We start from the raw sequence: 18,192 nt of genomic DNA on the forward strand, positions 1-18,192 counted from the left end.
ACGTCACGCCTCGGTGGTGGCCGCCAGAGCGGCGCGCCGCGGGGCATGCCGGGATGGCGGCGCCGGGCTCCGCTCGCCGACGAGCCGCCATGGCGGTGCCGCCGGGCCCGGTGCTCCTCGTCCTCCTCCTGCTCCTCCCGGGGACGGCGGCGGGAGGCGGCGCGGCACCCGCCTGGGACGAGGCCGGGTACCTGCTCTACTGTCCCTGCATGGGTGAGGCTTTCGCGGTGCAGGCCCCCTGTACATCTCCCGGTTGCATCCCCCGCTGCAGACCCCGGCGCTGCAGACGCCGGTTCATCCCCCGGCGCGGTCCGCGTTCCCTTCCCCGCTGCATTCCCTGGTCCGTTCCCCACTGTATTCCCCGGTCCGTGCCCCGCTGCATCCCCCGGTCCGTTCCCCGCTCCGTGCCCCGCTGCATGCCCCGCTCCGTTCCCCGCTGTATCCCCCGCTCCGTGCCCCGCCTGACTGAGCCCCGTCTCCCTCAGGCCGCTTCGGTAACCAAGCCGAACACTTCCTGGGCGCCCTGGCCTTCGCCCGCGCCCTCAACCGGACCCTGGCCGTGCCGCCCTGGATCGAGTACCGGCACCACCGCCCGCCCTACACCAACGTGAGCCCCGGGCGGCGGGAGGGAGCGGGGGCGCGGCGGGCCGGGCTGGGAGCTGCCCGGGGACGAGCTGCGGGCCCCGGTAAGGGGAGCCCCGGCTCAGGGCTCTGCTCCCCCGCAGCTGCACGTCCCCTACTCGGAGCACTTCAGGCTGGAGCCGCTGCGGCGCTTCCACCGCGTGATCAGCCTGGAGCGGTTCATGGAGCAGCTGGCGCCCCGGCACTGGCCGCCCGGCAGCAGGGTGGCCTATTGCTTCGAGGCTGCTGCCCAGAGGAGCGCGGACAAAAGCACGTGTCCCATGAAGGTGAGCTCCTCTCAGCCCCGCGGGCTCGGCTTTATTCCAAAGGCTGCCGCGGACTCGTTCAGCTCGCCATTGATTCGCAAATTTGGGAGTTACCCACCGCGAATCGGTCTGTGTGGCATTGCTTTCACCGCTTGTGGAGTGGCTGCTGTGCCATCGTCAGTTTTCTTTGTCTGCAAGTGCTTGGGGATGCGGTCTGTGCAAGTAGTTTTATCAGCTCAGATTTAATTGTGACTGTAGCTTATCTCCTGCTCTCTGTTTTCCACCCGGTGTAAAGCAACTTCTCTTAACTACAAGTTTGAAGGCTGTGGTGTCCTTGTTCTTAAGACAACATTTGCAACACTCTCAGTGAACTTCCCTTAATGTATTCGCTGTCTCCTTCCTGTGGAGCTGGTGTGTCAGATAGGCTGTTGTATTCCAGCTGCTTCCATCCTGGAACAGGCTCCTGCTTTGCACCTCAAGATCTTGCTACATCTATCTTTCAGGCTCTGTCTGCGCACTAAATGAACACTCGTCTTTTCTTTGCAGGATGGAAATCCGTTTGGTCCCTTCTGGGATCAGTTCCAAGTGGATTTTGATAAGTCTGAGCTCTTCAAGGGAATTTCCTTCAGTCCTGCATACAAGGACCATTGGATCCAAAGGTAGCAGTAAGATGCAAGAGTGCTGGCAGGTCACTGTGGGCGTTTAGAGTCACTCATGAGAGCAGCTGTGACTGTGTGTTGTGACTTTACATTTTGGGGGAGATAGTAATTTAGTTAGTAATATAGTTAAAAATATTAATACTTTTTCTATTAAATATTTGCTGAGCACTTTATGTGGGCATCGTTTTAGGTATGAAGTGTTAGGCTGATTGACTTCTGAGCCAGGAATATTTAATTTATCAAGTATTCATTAAATATGTAATTAATCATCAGAAAGAATTTGGTTCTCAGTTTGGGATTATGAACTGTATTTTGCTGCTTACCTTGTGTTTTCAGAGCCATGAGTGACTTTAGTGGTTATCAGTAAGTCTGGGTGACAGAATTGGTCTGGTCTGGGGTGAAAATGTAACATCCTGTTGCTTGGTAGCTCCTCACTGCACATTTGAGGTTCTTCTCTTATTGTCTCTCAGATAAAAGGTCTGAGGTAAAATACAGACCCTGAGATTTCTTCAGTTCAGATGGCAAAACAGCTAAAATTATCTCAATTTGGAGCCATAAAAGCTGCATCTTTTGGGGTGTTCCTGGGTTCTACTCTAACCTTCACAGCAGCCTTCGTGCAGGTTAGGTCACGTTTCAGACTGCTGCGTTTGGTTTTCTGTAGGTTTCCAGCCTCTGAGCACCCTGTTCTCGCCTTACCTGGGGCTCCAGCCCAGTTTCCTGTCCTGGAGGAGCACCGGCCCCTGCAGAAGTACATGGAGTGGTCGGATGCCATGGTGAAGAAGGGAGAAGCCTACATCCAGTCCCTGCTGCTCCGGCCCTACGTGGGAATTCACCTGAGGATCGGCTCTGACTGGGTACGGTGCAGTGGGGTGTGGACAAAGCTGCTCAAAAAGGAGCTGTGCTGGGAGAGCCACCTGATCCCTGCTGGCATCCAGGAGCTCCCTGTGTGTTAGCAGTGGTGCTGGGATTCTTTCAGACAGGCAGAGGTGGGGGATGTGGTGATGTTTTCTCACTTGAACGTGGTGCGAAAAAAACTGAAAAAAGTTTGTGGTGAGGTGGGGTTCAGCCTCTCCTGCCAGTGACAGGATAAAGGGAAATGGCCTCAGGTTGAGACAGGGGCGGTTCAGGTTGAATATTAGAGAAAAATTCTTCACTGAATGAGTGATTGAGCACTGTCCCAGCCTGCCCAGAGCTGTGGTGGAATTGCCATTCCTGGAAGTGTCCAGAACACAAGTACAGGTGGCGTTTTCTAATAAGGTTTAGTGGGCATGGGGTATCTGTTCAGAGTTTGGACGTGATAATCTCAGAGATCTTCAACTTTGATGATTCTGTGATTGTCTTTTCCTCTTCCAACAGAAAAATGCCTGTAACATGTTGAAGGACGGGACGGCCGGGCCGCACTTCATGGCTTCACCGCAGTGCGTGGGCTACGACCGCAGTGCTGCGGTGCCTCTCACCATGGACATGTGCCTGCCAGACCTCCGCGAGATCAAACGGGCTCTCAAGCTCTGGGTGGCAAAGATTGAAGCTAAATCTGTTTATATTGCTACTGATTCCGAGCCCTACACAACGGAAATACAGCAGTTCTTCCAGGAAAAGGTGAGTCTTCCAGAAACCTCTTCTGGCAGGAGTCCTTGGATAAAAACCTTCCTTGGCTTCTGGCCCAAGGCTGTCATGGAGAGCAGACAGGCAGTTGTGGAATAGGTTATTCACAGCCAAATATTGGCATCTCAAAGTGAATTTGGCTCATAGCAATAAAAATTATCCTGTAAAGTTCTTTTTTTTTTTCCTGGAGATTGAAGAGTATTGTCTGGCATGGTAGTAAATATTTCCATGAAAAGGGTTTAAATTAAATAAACCTAAGTGATTTTCAGAAATGCTCTGACATTGATCTAATCATAAATGAGTTATAGGGCAGAGAAAGACAAAACTAACTCTCTTTCTGTTGTGTATTCCATTTCTAATATTATGCCAAGACATTGGATTGTGATAATAGCTGACTGGATTCATCTGCTCTCCTCATTTCTCTGCAGCTCAAGGTTGTCAGCTTGCAGCCAGAAGTGCCTCAGATTGATCTCTACATCCTTGGCCAGTCCGACCACTTCATCGGGAACTGTGTCTCTTCCTTCACTGCCTTTGTGAAAAGAGAACGTGACATCCATGGGAAACCCTCCTCGTTTTTTGGCATGGACCACCCACCGAGGCTGAGGGATGAGTTCTGACCAAAGGAGGAGGAGGAGGAGGCTCTGTGGTTCCAGGGCTCTGAGCTGGGTCCTTGGTGCTGCAGCATTCCCTGTGGGCAGTCATTACTGGGCTGTGGGAGAGCTCCTGCCCTCCAGTGCTCCTCACAGTCCCTTCCAAACTGTTCTGTCTGATCTCTCCTGTGTTTCCAGTGTGAGCTCAGATAGAAATTTAAATCATGTAGTTTATAGGAAACTGTAAACTATATATAGTTTTTTAAGATGTAGCTTTTATAGTTCTCCATTCTCACTACTTGGGATTCACCAGCAATCATGATGAAGCAGCTGCTCAGATTTCCTCCTCTTTTCTTTCCCTGTTAATTCTTAACTGTCACCTGGAGATGTTTTGAAGCTTTGTGTCCAAAACTGACCATAATTGGTTCTCTTTTGACTTCTGTCAGGCATATCAGGTTCCCTGGAAAGGGTGTGCAAGGTGAAGCTCAGGACTGAAAAAGCTCTGGGGTTTATCAAGGACCACGGTTGTCCTACCAGACCTGTGTCACCACAGTGCCTCAGTGTCCCTTCTCCTGTCCAAAGAGATTCCATACCCTGTGCTATGGGGCCCTGGATCTCTTTGGTGGTGCTGGAGGCGTGCAGTGGGACATGGTGTGACATGGCAGCTGCCTGTCCAGCCTCTCTGCATCACCCTGGGGCAAGGTGTGTGCAGGGATGTGGGAGGAGATCTGTCACAGCCAGGCCAGAACTGGAGATTGAGGGATCGTAGCTTTGTAGCTCTTGATGTCAGTGAGGTCTGTGGTAGAAGAGAAACTTTGAGCCAAGGTTATTAAAATAGCTGTAGTGGGGTTAGGTATGTCAGACCCGGGTCTGTGGTATTGTTTTGTTTTTGTACTTTATAAGATAACCCCTCTGAGAGCATTACCCTTGTCTGGGGCACTTCCCAGTGGAGGTAACTGGAAAATTATTCCTTGATGGGGAGGCAACATCCCAAACCCCTCTGTTTGGCCTGGTGTGGTTTGGTGCTGGTAACACTGATAATCCCAACATGGTGAGACTCAACTTGAACAGTGCCTTTTGGTGCTTCTGTGATTTAATTTTCTGGTCCAAAGACTGAGTACAGAACGGTTCATTTTTCAAAAATGCCTCTTGGGTGAGTCTGTGCTACCAGAGCTGCTGCCTCCAGCACACTGCTGCAGTCCAGGCAAGGCTATTATGAGCAGTTAACTCCAAATGTCTTTTTATGGTGGTCTTTTTCTCCTTGAAATGTTTCTGAGCTTTGAAGGAGCTTGAGGGCTCAGGGGAGTGAGCAAAAGAGGGCAAAATAAGAAGGTCACCGAGTGTCAGGGTGGCAAAAAATAATCTCATTTCCTCAGGGCTGGCTTCAAAAATCATGGGATTTGGGGGAAAATTATCTGTTTTAGGGCCTTTGGAAGCTGGGCTTTTGAAGACTGAACCTCCTTGTGTCATGCAGTTTACTGATCTTGGGTGATGCCCTTGAGGCTGCCTTGCCTTGCTGTGGAGCAGGGGAAGCCTTTTCCCACACTGTTGGGAAGACAAAGTATTAAAACAGAATGTTGGGGTGGGGTGTTTCTTTTTTGGTTTTTTAAATAAGGTATTTTTTGTATTAATAAAAACTTGATTTTGTATTCACTCGTAGTGCACCAACATTCTTTCCTCCATTGCAGGAATCTGGCACCAGAGCTGCAGCCTGCACTGCACTGCTGCCATCCAGAAGGCTCTGATTACGAGGCTTTAACTCTTAAATGCCTTCTTTACGATGGTCTTTTCCCCCTTGCAAATACCCCCGAGCTTTGGAGGATTTAAAAAACCCCAGCCTGGGTGCGGCAGAGACCCGCCCGGCTGGGGGAAAATCCCGTCATTTTCGTGCTCGGCGGCGTGCGGGATGCCCGCGGCGGGGCCCCTTTGTCCCGGCCGCACCCGGGAGCGGCGGCGCGGGGCGGGCGCGCCCGTTGCCAGGGAAGCGCGTCACGGGCGGGCGGAGCGGCCGCGCCGCTTCCGGGTGCCAGCCCGGTGCTCCCGGTGCCAGCCGCGGGCACGGCCCGCACGGCGGTGGGGCGGCCGGGACAGCGGGCGCGGGAGGCGGCAGGACCCGCCCGAGGCCGGGCTGCGGGGGCGATGCCGCGGGCGGGTGGCCCCGTTCGGGTGGGTGTCCCCCGCTGCCGGTGCTTCTCCCCCGCGCTCCTTCCCCCTCTCCACGGGCGCTGCCCGTGTGCCCGGGCTCCCTTCCCTGCGGCGCCCGGTGTCGCAGCCCCGAGGGCGGTGGGTGATGCTCGGGTGACTCCGCGCTCCCGGCTCCCCGTGGTGGGGAGCACCCGTGGGGTGCCGTGCTGAGGCGACAGCGGCGACCACAGGTGACCCCAGGTGAGCGAAAGCACGGCTCACAGGTGGCACCGCCGGCCCAGCTGCAGCACCGGGATGTCCTGGCCGGCCTGCGGAGGTTTGGCAGGGAGGCGAGAGGAAAACAGCAGCACCAAGGGTGGTTTGGCTGGGGACGGAGGGAAGGACACAATTCAACCGTGACATTATGAAACCACAAATATTTGGAAGATTTGAATGGCGAGAAGCAATGGAATGTTTTGAGTGGTACCTCGGGATGTGCAGACATGCAAGGGAAGGGTTTGGGCAGTTCCAGAAAATCTTTCAGAGATGTTTAAGGCAGAATGCAGAACAGCTTCAGGATGTCATCTGGCAGGGCAGGTGGCTGGGGTGAGCACAACGCCTGGGGCACGGCTGTCCAAGACAGCACCTCCCAGTCCTGGAAATTTCTGAGGAAAAGTGGTTGCCCCAGCTTGTATTCAGGTTGTGGAATTGCTCTTTTTTTCAGGCGTAATTTTGTGTTGACTGAAATAAATAAAAATGCTTCAATTTCTGCCCATCCTCCTCTCTTGGTCACCAGGGGCACATTTGCAAGTTCATCCATCTCGACCTTGACCTTGACTTGCAGGGACCTGGCCCAGGTCACTTTAGGCTGAACTAATTTCATGAAAAAATTCCCATCTTTGATGGAGCAGAGTGGATGGCACAGCAGCATCCCCAGCTTTCTGCCATTCATGTCCAGCCACTCTGGCAGTTCAAACATTGCCCAGGAGTTTCTGGGGAATACAAACACTGCCAGCTAATTGGTTTTATTTTCCATTTACACACTTGAATAAATCTGAGAAGAACCATAATTTGTTATGCTTCCAGTAAACTTCACCACAGTAGCTAAAATAATTGGAGATGATTCAGGATGGGTTGTTATGAAAATAGCCCACATCAGGGGTAAAATCAGTTGTTTGTGAGTATAAAAAGAGACTTGAAAGTGAAGTGGGGAAAGGTGTCAAAAGCTGATGGTGAGGAGGTACACCCAGAGGAGCAGCAAATGTGCAACATCATTTTTGTTCAAGGTGTACCTCTGGCAAGACTAACTTAACTCTGATCATTTAATATTTGTCATAGTTGCTTACTAAAACAGCACTTCTCATCAGAATAGTATTTTAGATATTCAATATATAAAATAAATCCATGCTCTCCTTGTCAGAACTTGTGCCTGATTTGAGTATTTGCCAGTGTGAACATGCAGATACGTGACACAGTGGTTCTCATGTGACCTTGTCAGAAAATTGTCTCTCGTGAACTTGAATTACTGGAATGTCTCTCAGAGCCGTGGAAGGGGAAGCGTGTGTTAATGCATACAGCTCCTCAGGATGAACAGAGGGAGAGTTGTTCTTTGTGATTCTGCCAAGATTTGTCCTTGTTTCACTTATTCTTTCTGTGTTTGTGCTCCAGAATTCATGTTTGCTGTGGGTCAGGGAGGAAGGTCACCTTTATCTGGAGCTGTCAGTTAGGAGGGAAATGGTTTTATTCAGTAGCTACCCAAAATTCCTGTAACAGTTTGAACTCACTGTGCAGGGTGTGGAGTGAATTCTGAATGAGTGTCCGGTTCAGTGCTTCTATGGGAAGAATTAGAAGCAAAGAGTTTCCCCCCACAGACCCGAGGAAATTCCCAAGGCCATATTGAGGTTTCTGTACAATTCTTAACCGTGTTTATCTGTTACTTCTCTTTTACTTTTTGCCAGTCTGACTGTCTTTATATTGGGCTGGAAGTGTGCTTCCTTTTCCATCCAACAGCTCTAGCCCTGCAGTTCTCTGCCACCTTGTTGGAGAAGCTCTCCTGAGACATGCAATTATCAAGTGAAAAACAATTAGAGAAAAATCCCTGTTTCCTGCTGATCCAGCTGGGAAGGGAACAGTGAACACATTCCAAGGAGGCCACACCTGAACCTGTGCCAGCACTACCTGGGTTTCCCTGTGTGTATTAGCTTTACACTTAGCTCTAGTTGGCAGAAGGACCTCAGGGCTCTTCTTGGAAGATATTTTGGAAATAAAAACGGTTATTAGAAATTGCATGTCATTCCCCAAGTTGTGCCATTGAGATCTGCCGTGTGAGGCTCTGGCAGTGACTGCTTTAGCAGTTTAGGAGCACAGGCATTTTGCTCCATTTTCAATGGCAGCTCATCTTGCTGGTGTCTGGAGGATGCACCAGTGTGTCCTCCCTCTCTACCCAGAGTCATGAACGAGTTGGATCTGTGATCTGGGTTTGTGCAACACGAGTTTAGGTTGATGGTGAGTCCTGTAGACCTGATGCAGTTGGAACACCAGAGCAGGAGTGATGTCAGTAGGTCAGTGTAGCTGAGTAGGGCTGGCTTTTGTGGGGAATACTGATAAAAGTGTATTGTCAAAAGAAAAGATAATAGCAGACTTCTGCTCCAGAGAGAGCAAGGCTGTACTAGATTTTCACAATGGGAGATTTAAAGCAAAAGGCCTGACTGCAAAGAAAATTATTGGCAAAGTGTTATTTTCTTAAATGGTTTTAAAAGGTTTATTATAATTTTTAAGGGTCAAGAAAAGGCTTTTTACCAGCTGTAAAGATGTGATCTGATCACATCTGATTAGGAGTTTTTGCAGCAGAGCTTGTAAAAATTATACCATTTGATGCACAGCCTTTGATAAAATAATTCTGTCTCAGTTCAGGCCTTTACAGGGTTTTCATGTTGTACATTATTTTAGTACTTCAAAATCTCTTGCAACTTAATGAACACAAAATGCTGCTCAAATTGATGAGGCGAGTCTTTGGCTTTGTGAAAAGCTGTCCCCTACAGAAAACTGCCTTCAGACCTTCCTGCTTTGTTTTTGTTTCAGGTGTGTAGCACGGGATCATCCATCAGCAGGATCACACCAGGCACAGCCCTGCCATCATGTCTAAGGCAAAGAGCTCCGAGTCTGTGCGGGTGGTCGTGCGCTGCCGGCCCATGAACAGCAAAGAGCAAACTGCATCCTATGAAAAAGTTGTCAATGTGGATGTCAAGTTAGGGCAGGTCTCAGTGAAGAATCCACGGGGATCATCTCATGAACTGCCTAAAACGTTCACCTTTGATGCTGTGTATGACTGGAATTCCAAACAGGTCGAACTCTACGATGAGACCTTCAGACCTCTCGTGGACTCTGTTCTGCAAGGGTTTAATGGGACAATCTTTGCCTATGGGCAGACTGGGACAGGGAAAACATACACGATGGAAGGGGTGCGTGGTGATCCTGAAAAGAGAGGGGTCATCCCCAATTCATTCGAGCACATCTTCACCCACATCTCTAGATCTCAAAATCAGCAATACTTAGTTAGAGCGTCTTATTTGGAAATATACCAAGAAGAAATCAGAGACTTGTTATCAAAGGATCAGTCCAAGCGGCTGGAGTTGAAGGAGAGACCAGACACAGGGGTTTTTGTTAAGGATTTGACCACCATTGTTACGAAAAGCGTCAAAGAGATAGAGCACATCATGAATTTGGGAAACCAGAACCGCTCCGTTGGTGCCACCAACATGAACGAGCACAGCTCTCGATCTCACGCCATCTTCCAGATCACGATCGAGTGCAGCGAGCTGGGACTGGATGGAGAGAACCACATCCGCGTGGGGAAGCTCAACCTGGTCGACCTGGCAGGCAGCGAGCGGCAAGCAAAGACTGGAGCACAGGGGGAAAGGCTGAAGGAAGCCACTAAGATCAATCTGTCCCTCTCAGCTTTGGGCAACGTTATCTCTGCCCTGGTCGATGGCAAAAGCACGCACATACCCTACCGGGACTCCAAGCTGACCAGGCTGCTTCAGGACTCATTAGGTGGCAATGCCAAAACTGTGATGGTGGCCAATATAGGCCCTGCCTCTTACAATGTAGAGGAGACCCTGACCACACTGAGATATGCCAACCGTGCCAAAAACATCAAGAACAAGCCACAGGTGAACGAGGATCCTAAGGAGGCTCTGCTGCGGGAATTCCAGGAAGAGATTGCTCGACTCAAGGCACAGTTGGAAAAACGGTCTATTGGCAAGAGAAAGAGGAGGGAAAGGAGGAGGGAGGGTGGGGAAGAGGAGGAGGACACTGAAGAGGGTGAGGATGAAGGAGATGACAAAGATGACTATTGGAGAGAACAACAGGAAAAGCTGGAGATTGAGAAGAAAGCTATAGTCGAGGATCACAGCTTGGTAGCAGAAGAAAAGATGAGGCTGCTGAAAGAGAAGGAGAAGAAAATGGAGGACCTGAAGCGAGAGAAAGAAGCAACAGAGATGCTGAGTGCTAAAATCAAGGTAGAACTCTTCCTGGTCATACTCTTTGAAAGCAATTTCCTTAGGCTGTGGGGGAAATAAAGAGTTTCCCAATTTGGAAAGATATTTCACAGAAATTTCCAGGATAGTGATTTGTGTTTAGGTTGGAAGATTTTAAAATAAACCATTTCTAGCCAGAAGTTTGAAATTTCCACCATTAATCACATATTTCAGTATTCATGAGTTGTTTCATTGTTCTTATGTGCTGATCTTAAGCAATTGGCACAGTAAAAGACAATGCACATTTTCACAAGCTGAGGCACTAAAACTGTTTTTTTCTGTCACAGATCATTAACAAGTTATTTACAGGGGAGCACACATTTTGGTTCTCCAGCTTTGCCACACATTGCAGTGGTGCCTAATTCTAAACAAGTTACTGTTGCATTAATCCCACAGTTTTATAGGAATTTTAAGAACTAGTGATTCCTGTAGCAGCTGCCTTGAAAGAAAAGGTTAAATAAGGGAGCTGCCCTGAAGAAGTTGTATCCATAGGAGAGAAAGTTACCCTCTGTAGTCACTGAGAGAAACTTCTGACCCTGGTTTTTCTTTTCAGACAATGGAAAGCAAGCTGCTGGTGGGAGGGAAAAATATTGTGGATCACACAAATGAACAGCAGAAAATCCTGGAACAGAAACGACAGGAAATTGCAGAACAGGTACAAGGAAGGAGATTTGTTATTTTGTATAAAAAGCCTTGCTGCTGAACTTTTGTAAAACATTGTGGCGGGGAAATTACCAGAAAGTTTTCCCAGGGTTAACGCTAAAATTGTTTTAATGGCAATCATTTATTGAAAAGAAGGGGGAAGGGCTTGTGTCATATTTGTCATTATTTGAAATATGTAAAGAAGGTTTATAAAAGTTTTCTTCTAGTTCTTCATGGTAAAGATTTACTTCCTGTCTTGATTGGAGCTGTTTGTAAATGAATAAATATTTCTAAGACCTCTAAGAGTATCAGTTCAGCCTTTAGCTCAAGGGAAGGGCCTTTATTCTGTGCTGAAAGCTTATTTTCTGTTAATGCAAATTTTGTTAGTGATTCTTAAATACAATTACCAGTACAAACCGATAAAAAAAAATTTTTAAATTACATTTTATTCCTTTAGTTGAAGCTTGAGCCTTGTTCACACTACCTGATTTTAATAGCAAAATAGGACAAATAAGATGTTTCTGGTATTTCTATGCCAAGAGATACGAAGAACTGGAAGGCAGGAAAGGAAACCCATCCTGAGCATTGGTTTCATGTGTGTCAGCTGGAGGTGACAAGATAATTGAGGTCTTTAATGCCATATTTTCACATTCTTCAGAAACGTCGGGAGCGAGAAATCCAGCAACAGATGGAAAGTCAGGATGAGGAAACACTAGAGCTGAAGGAGACCTACAGTTCTCTTCAGCAAGAGGTGGACATAAAGACCAAAAAACTCAAAAAGGTAAAAAGAAAACGATTCCCTGTCTATCAGGCTGGGAACAAAATCAACTTGTGTGTGAAAGTGAGAGGAGCTTTGGCAAGTGATGGATTTTGGCTCTTGTTGTGTGCTCTAGTTATTTTCCAAGCTACAAGCTGTGAAGGCAGAGATCCATGATCTCCAAGAAGAGCACATCAAGGGGCGCCAGGAAATGGAACAGACCCAGAATGAACTCACCAGGGAACTAAAGCTAAAGTAAGCCCCTTCACTCGAGTAAGCTATTGACTGTAACAGAGAGGGTTTCTCGGGGCAGGGAGTGGAGGGACTGCCTTGCACATACTTGTGGAATAAGATTTAACCATGAGGAAACAAAACCATTCCTCCTTTTCCAGGGTTGTATTACATCAGTGGGAGGGGAGCAGTGAGGAAAGTCATTGCTAATTATGTTTCTTGTATATTTCTCATTTTTGTGGTTGCATGTAGGCACCTGATTATTGAAAACTTTATTCCCTTGGAAGAAAAGAATAAGATCATGAACAGATCATTCCTTGATGAAGAGGAAGACAACTGGAAACTACATCCCATAACCCGTCTGGAGTGAGTGTACTTCTGCTCTTGGGATGGAATTACAGGTCACAGGAAACCCTCTAGCTGTCAAGAACAAAAGAGGGATTGAATTGGGGCTTTAAACTGACCTTCTAGAGTTTGCAGCTTCTTGATGTGTAATAAAATAAAACAAATCAATTTATTCCTCTTAATAGGTGCTATAAAATACAAATGTACGGTTAGGAGAATTCTCAAGAGATTATGATTTTTCTAATAGGCAAACTCAATAATTATATGTAAAATACATGTAATAGTGCATTCACTCTTAAAACAGCAGTGCATTCCTATCATATTTCTGCTACAAATGCAGCCTGGGTGGTTTCTGCTGTGTTGAAACAGATTTCTGCATGGAATTTGCAGATGTTGTAGCTCATAAACTCCAAGAGGAGCTTTTGGTTTTAGGGTATAACAGCCTGAGTGTGTTTTTCTCTAGTAACCAGCAGATGATGAAAAGACCAGTATCTGCTGTGGGGTACAAAAGGCCCCTGAGCCAACACGCCAGGACGTCCATGATGAATCACACAGCTGCTCGGTACAGGGTAAGCCCAGATGTGGTTGAACCTTTGCCTCTTCACCCTGTGATCAGGGGAATGTGAATTCCAGAGGGGATTGTGCGTTCTCCTTTGAGATGTAAATTTGTAGTGTCCTGCATACATTTATAAAGTACTTCAGATTAAGTTTCTGGAGGGCAAAGTAACAGTTTGTGTGAAAACATGGAGACTTTGATTCTGCTTTTCCTGTCTCAGGCAGAGAACATCGTGTTACTGGAAATGGACGTGCCCAGCCGGACAACGAGGAACTATGAGGGTCCAGCCATCGCTCCCAAGGTTCAGGCAGCTCTGGAAGCAGCTCTGCAGGATGAAGATGAGATTCAAGTGGATGCCTCAACTTTTGAGAGCTCTTCAAATAAAAAATCAAAACCCAGGTGAGTTGGACTTTCCCTGAGCAGACTGGCCCACGGGAGAGGTGCAAGTGCAGTTGCTGTCGCTCAGCACTTCTCTTCAGTGAGGGGAAGCTGAGCTTCATAGTAAAGCAGAGAGAAAAACGAACATAGAATCATTAATTTAAGATTTGAGTCCAACCTCCAACTCAATCCCACCATGCTGCTAGACCTTATCTTGAAGTGCCACATGTACTCATTTTTTGAACACTGCAGGGGATGGAGATTCCAGCCTGCCCTGAGCAGCCCGTGCCTGGGCTCAAGCACTCTTGCAGTGAAGAAATTTTTCCTAATACCCAGCCTCAACCTCCCTTTGTAGAACTTGAGGCTGTTTCACCTTGGCCTGTTGCTTGCTAACTGGGAGAAGAGGCCAACCCCTGCCTCGCCACAACCTTCTTTCAGGGTGTAGGACATAGGACAGAAGAAAAAGCTGAAACTGTTTATTAGAGAATAACTCCAGTTTTAAAAAATCAGCTTTTTGCAGACTCATTTTGGAAAGTAAGAGGTGACATTGTTAGAGCTTTTCTTGTTTATATTTTCATTTTTGCTTCTTCAGACCGAAAACTGGAAGGAAATCGGTGGGATCCGCATCAGGATCAGGCACCCCCACTTCTCAGCTCTACCCACAGTCACGAGGGCTGGTTCCAAAATAAAACCAGCAATGCCTCTCCAGGGAGGGAACAGCCTTTACCTTCTGGGAGCAGAGACAAGGACAAACCTGCAGAGAGAGCTCCTGGCCAGCCTCCAGCCCCTTTCCCTGGAGATGGCCTTGTTGCTGTTTAACTGACTCGGGCCAGTCCAGGGGCACTGAGCCATGGGAAGATCCGTGCTTGCAATTCAGCATTTGGCCTCTGTGGGAAATGGATTTTAGTTAGGAAATCAAAAATGCATGAGGTACGTTACAGTGTGTTAGGAGCAATGGGAAGCATGGGGATCACCTCACAGCGTCACCGTCCTCCTCCTGCACCAGCCCTTCCGCTGCACGGCGCTTTTTGGCTGTTGGGCACTGAGAAGACAGAGCTGGAAGTCATCTCAACAGGACCACCACTCTGCAGCTCCACAGTGAGAGCCAAAAGAGGCTAAAAAGCAGAGGATCTGTTCAAACTTGACAAGGTTCATGGTTCTTTCTCCTCCTGCTTGAGAGACTGGCGTCACCACCTGGGGTTCAGGCACTGGTCTGAACAGGCAGGATGGCAGTGGCCAGCGTGTCCTCACCACCACACAGCTGTGCCTCCCCAGAGGGCTGTAGGCCAGAAAAGGGTCTCAAAAAAACAACTCTGTGGTCTCTAGAAAGGAAGCAGTAGAATCTGAAGTCCTTTCTTTGTTTACAGGTGTAAGTGAGAGCTCCTCTAAGCTGACCTACAGACCTCACCCCTACCAACAGGAGCCACCTTGTCAAGGAACACCTCTGCATGCCATGTCAGCTCCACAGCTTTCCTCCTCTCTCTTGCCTTCATCTTTACCCCTGGCATTTAAAACCAGTGTCCATGTGATATCTCTAATGGCATGTGGCCATTTTTCTCATGCCTCCCACTGCTGATGGAAAACGTAGCACTAGCTCAGAGCTCTCCCTGCCAGGCTCAGACTCTCAGCTGGGCAGAGCACAGGAGCTTGGAGCTGCCTTTGAGTGCACTCCTGGGAGTTTGGTTCCTTCCCTTGGTGTCTGAGGAGGTTTAGCATTCAGTGCCTCTCGTGCCTCACCTGTTCCATGTTAAGCAGCTTTCTCTCTGCACCTCCCAGCTCACTCAGAGCCTGCTGGGAGTGAATCCAACCTAACTGAGGCTGGTGGTGGAAGCTGGTGTTAATTCCAGGGGTTTTTCTTTGAAAACAAGGGAGGGAGAACTCCTGCTTTCGACAGTCTCATTGCAAAGCTGCCCTATGACTAAAGCAGCCTCGTGTAGCAGGGTAGAAGGAGGTGGAACTCCACACTAAGGACAGAGTAAGGTGTCCCTGTCTAGTGTCCCACAGCTCATTTGTAAGTTTTAGTTCACTGTATATTGAGACTTGGGATGTTACTTTTTCTGGTTGCTCTTGGCTGTCATCCTGTGAACATTTTTACCTGTTTTCCCTCACTGATGACTCCCTCCAGACTGACATGTGTGAGTGTGTGAGGACCTGCCTGGTTGTAGACATGCTCTGATGTGTGGACTCTGCCTTGTGCTCGTTAAGTGTCCACAGAGTGACTTCATCCAGGCTGGAGAACTCCTTTCTGCTGACCCCCTGAGCAGGAGGAATGGAGTGCTCAGCACAGCTCGCCTGTGCATCCTGCAGGCACGGTGCCCAGGTGAGCCAGGTGGGCCCCCTAAACACCAACTTGGCTGCTGCATTCCACAGACTGCTTTCCTGGGCCACCAGGTTAATATATGTACACACATTTATGCACACATACATATATATAATAGTTTTGGTGGAGGAAGGAGGGATTTGCTTATAACAGAGAGCAGGCACATGACCAATTTCTTTCAACCTGAACATGGAAACCCAGCATCATCTTTGTTTTCACAAAGCACTGTTTATATCCAGAGAGCTTTTTAACTAGCTTTTGTTGCATAGTATAACATCACCTTCTCTTCCCTCTCTTCCTTCTTTCTCTCCAGCACATAATCTTCTGTACTAGGACATTTTAAAAGATGATTGTATGGTTTAAGTGCTCAGAGAATTGAAGTTAAATTGGGGGTGGAGGTTTAAAACCCTGAAACAGCAGCACAATATATAAGCACGTGTATGTACATGCCTATGTACACATGTTTTATGTGAGTAATGCATACACAGGCACATCTGTGTCTGCACATGTACACATTTTCCTCAGTTGCTACTATCCCATAGGGAATTCTATTCTGTATTAAATTCATATGCTGGAAACTGCCTTCGTGGCAGGGCTGGTACCAGGAGCTCTGCAGTGCAAACCTGTTTTCATGTTGATGAGCCAGTGTCAGAAAGGCTCTGCTTTTAACTCTGTAGAAATTCATTAGCAAGGTGAAAGAAACTCAGTAGAGTGGAAAGAATAAATCTGCATATTTAGTCATTGTATGTAAATTGGGGCTTGGTGGAGATTTGGTCGGTGTATTCCTGGGCAATCTCGGCCTGTTACAGAAGCCTTTGGATTCCAAAGGACTTAACCCTCACCAGATGCTCAGTGGCACTGATGTTAAGATACATTGTCTTAAGCTGTACAAAACATACTGAGCTCTGGGTTGAAGCTTTTAAAAAACATTCCTGCCGAGTTTGCCCTTCTTTGGTGTTATCTGAACCATCTGGGCTTCCTGCTGGTTAACCAAAGGCAGGAAATCCAGCTGGACTCCTGGAAGAGGCCCTGGGACAGCCTTGCACCATCACCTTTTCTTCATAGGAATGTTTAACATTCAACATAATTGTCTTTGCTCTGATCTGTATAATGGGATCTTTTTTTAAAAAAAGTGGCATGGAGCAGGAGTCACCAGACACTGAAGCATAGGAATTAAAGCACTTTCTAAAATCCTTAACTTAGGTCTAGCGCCTTTTTAAAAATATTTGCATGCTGCTTGAATCTTCTAAAACACATACCTCTGCCAGAGCACCTGGGGCTGCGCCGGTGCCTTTTCCAGATCAGAGCAGGCAGTGCTCAGTCAGTCTGGGGTGTCAGGCTGCCCTCGCTGGAGTTTCAGTGAAGCACCTGTGTACCTGGACCTCTCTCCTGTCCGTGCTGGGCAGTGTGCACCAGCCTTTAAACAGCTGAGTGGAATTCCTGGGGGTCTGTTCTTGCTGTGTTCAAACACAGACTGGAAAAGAGAACCTGCAAAAGCCATAATTAGCTACAGAGATGGAACTGAAATGAGAACGCTGGTGTGCCTGCTGCACTGTGCAGTGGGGGTTGAGTCGCTGGGATCCAGGTGCTTACTGCCTTCTCCAGCCCCCTTTCTTTTTGAAGAGGTGACCCAGGATCCTTCTATGGGCACAGCTGTCGATGGCAACTCTCAGCTCCTTGGAGATACGCCCACCTCCGCCTTCTCGTAGGTGATCTGTAGAAAAAGAACCTGTCCATAGTTCTGTCCATAGTTTTACAGCTTATATTTATTTGTATCATCTCTTTTGTCTAGGAATGTAAAGTGATCCGAAAATAAAATGTGTAATAAAGTCAATAAGATTTATTGCATCTATCCAAACGTGTGTTTTTCATTGTTAATTTGGGGCAGGGCTCAGTTACTTCATGTTTACAATGCTTCCTGTTATTTTTCTTTCATTAAAAAAAAGTCTGTGCAAAGTAAGCGGAAAAATATAAATATGAGTAGAACTGCAATGAGTATTATAATGTGTATGTGTATTAAAAAAAAAAAATATATCTATATATATATGAGTAGAAGGTGCTGATGCCTGCATGTGGCACTTTGGGAACCAGAAGTGCTGGTGGAACCCTGCCAGAATCCCAGTCCAGGGTGGGCTCCTGCAATGGGTGGTGCTGATTTAAACCAGTCTTTTATTGGCACCATGGGGAGAAGGAGCCTCGGAGTATAACCACGATGTCCAGAGGAGGGAAACGAAGGTGGGGAAGAGCCTGCAGCACATGTGCTGTGGAGGAGCCGGGGGTGTTCACCCTGCAGAAGGAGGCTCCAGGTGCCCTTTCCACCCTCTCCACCTCCGTGAAAGGAGGCTGTAGCCAGATGGGAGTCGGGCTCTTCTGCCAATCGGTGACAGCGTTAAACAGTGCCAGGGGACGTTTAGTTTGGACATCAGGAAGAATTTCTTGAGAGAAAGGGCCGTGAGGTGTTGGAAGGTGCTGCCCAGGGAGGCGGTGGAGTCGCCGTCCTGGCGGTGTTTAAGGAAAGACGGGACGTGGCGCTCAGCGCCCTGCTCTGGTGGCCATGGTG

At 48.1% G+C, this 18,192-nt stretch overlaps 2 protein-coding genes across 2 annotated transcripts; both read left to right on the plus strand.

Annotated features, from left to right (window-relative positions):
* Window positions 1-4: 4 nt before the first annotated feature.
* POFUT1 (protein O-fucosyltransferase 1) lies at window positions 5-5,394 on the plus strand. Its single transcript, XM_041396199.1, has 7 exons — window positions 5-213; window positions 486-607; window positions 726-908; window positions 1,434-1,546; window positions 2,208-2,400; window positions 2,903-3,145; window positions 3,580-5,394. The coding sequence occupies exons 1-7, from the start codon at window positions 54-56 to the stop codon at window positions 3,766-3,768; spliced, it is 1,203 nt and encodes a 400-aa protein (XP_041252133.1). The 5' UTR covers window positions 5-53; the 3' UTR covers window positions 3,769-5,394.
* Window positions 5,395-8,949: 3,555 nt separating this feature from the next.
* Window positions 8,950-17,475, plus strand: KIF3B (kinesin family member 3B). Its single transcript, XM_041396188.1, has 8 exons — window positions 8,950-10,385; window positions 10,957-11,058; window positions 11,704-11,826; window positions 11,939-12,057; window positions 12,286-12,399; window positions 12,842-12,947; window positions 13,155-13,333; window positions 13,905-17,475. Exons 1-8 carry the CDS (start codon window positions 9,003-9,005, stop codon window positions 13,999-14,001), a joined length of 2,223 nt encoding a protein of 740 aa, XP_041252122.1. The 5' UTR covers window positions 8,950-9,002; the 3' UTR covers window positions 14,002-17,475.
* The last annotated feature ends 717 nt before the right edge of the window (window positions 17,476-18,192 follow it).

This window comes from Onychostruthus taczanowskii, unplaced genomic scaffold, assembly GCF_017590055.1.
Source record: "Onychostruthus taczanowskii isolate IOZ18803 unplaced genomic scaffold, ASM1759005v1 scaffold126, whole genome shotgun sequence".
Classification (NCBI taxonomy): domain Eukaryota; kingdom Metazoa; phylum Chordata; class Aves; order Passeriformes; family Passeridae; genus Onychostruthus; species Onychostruthus taczanowskii.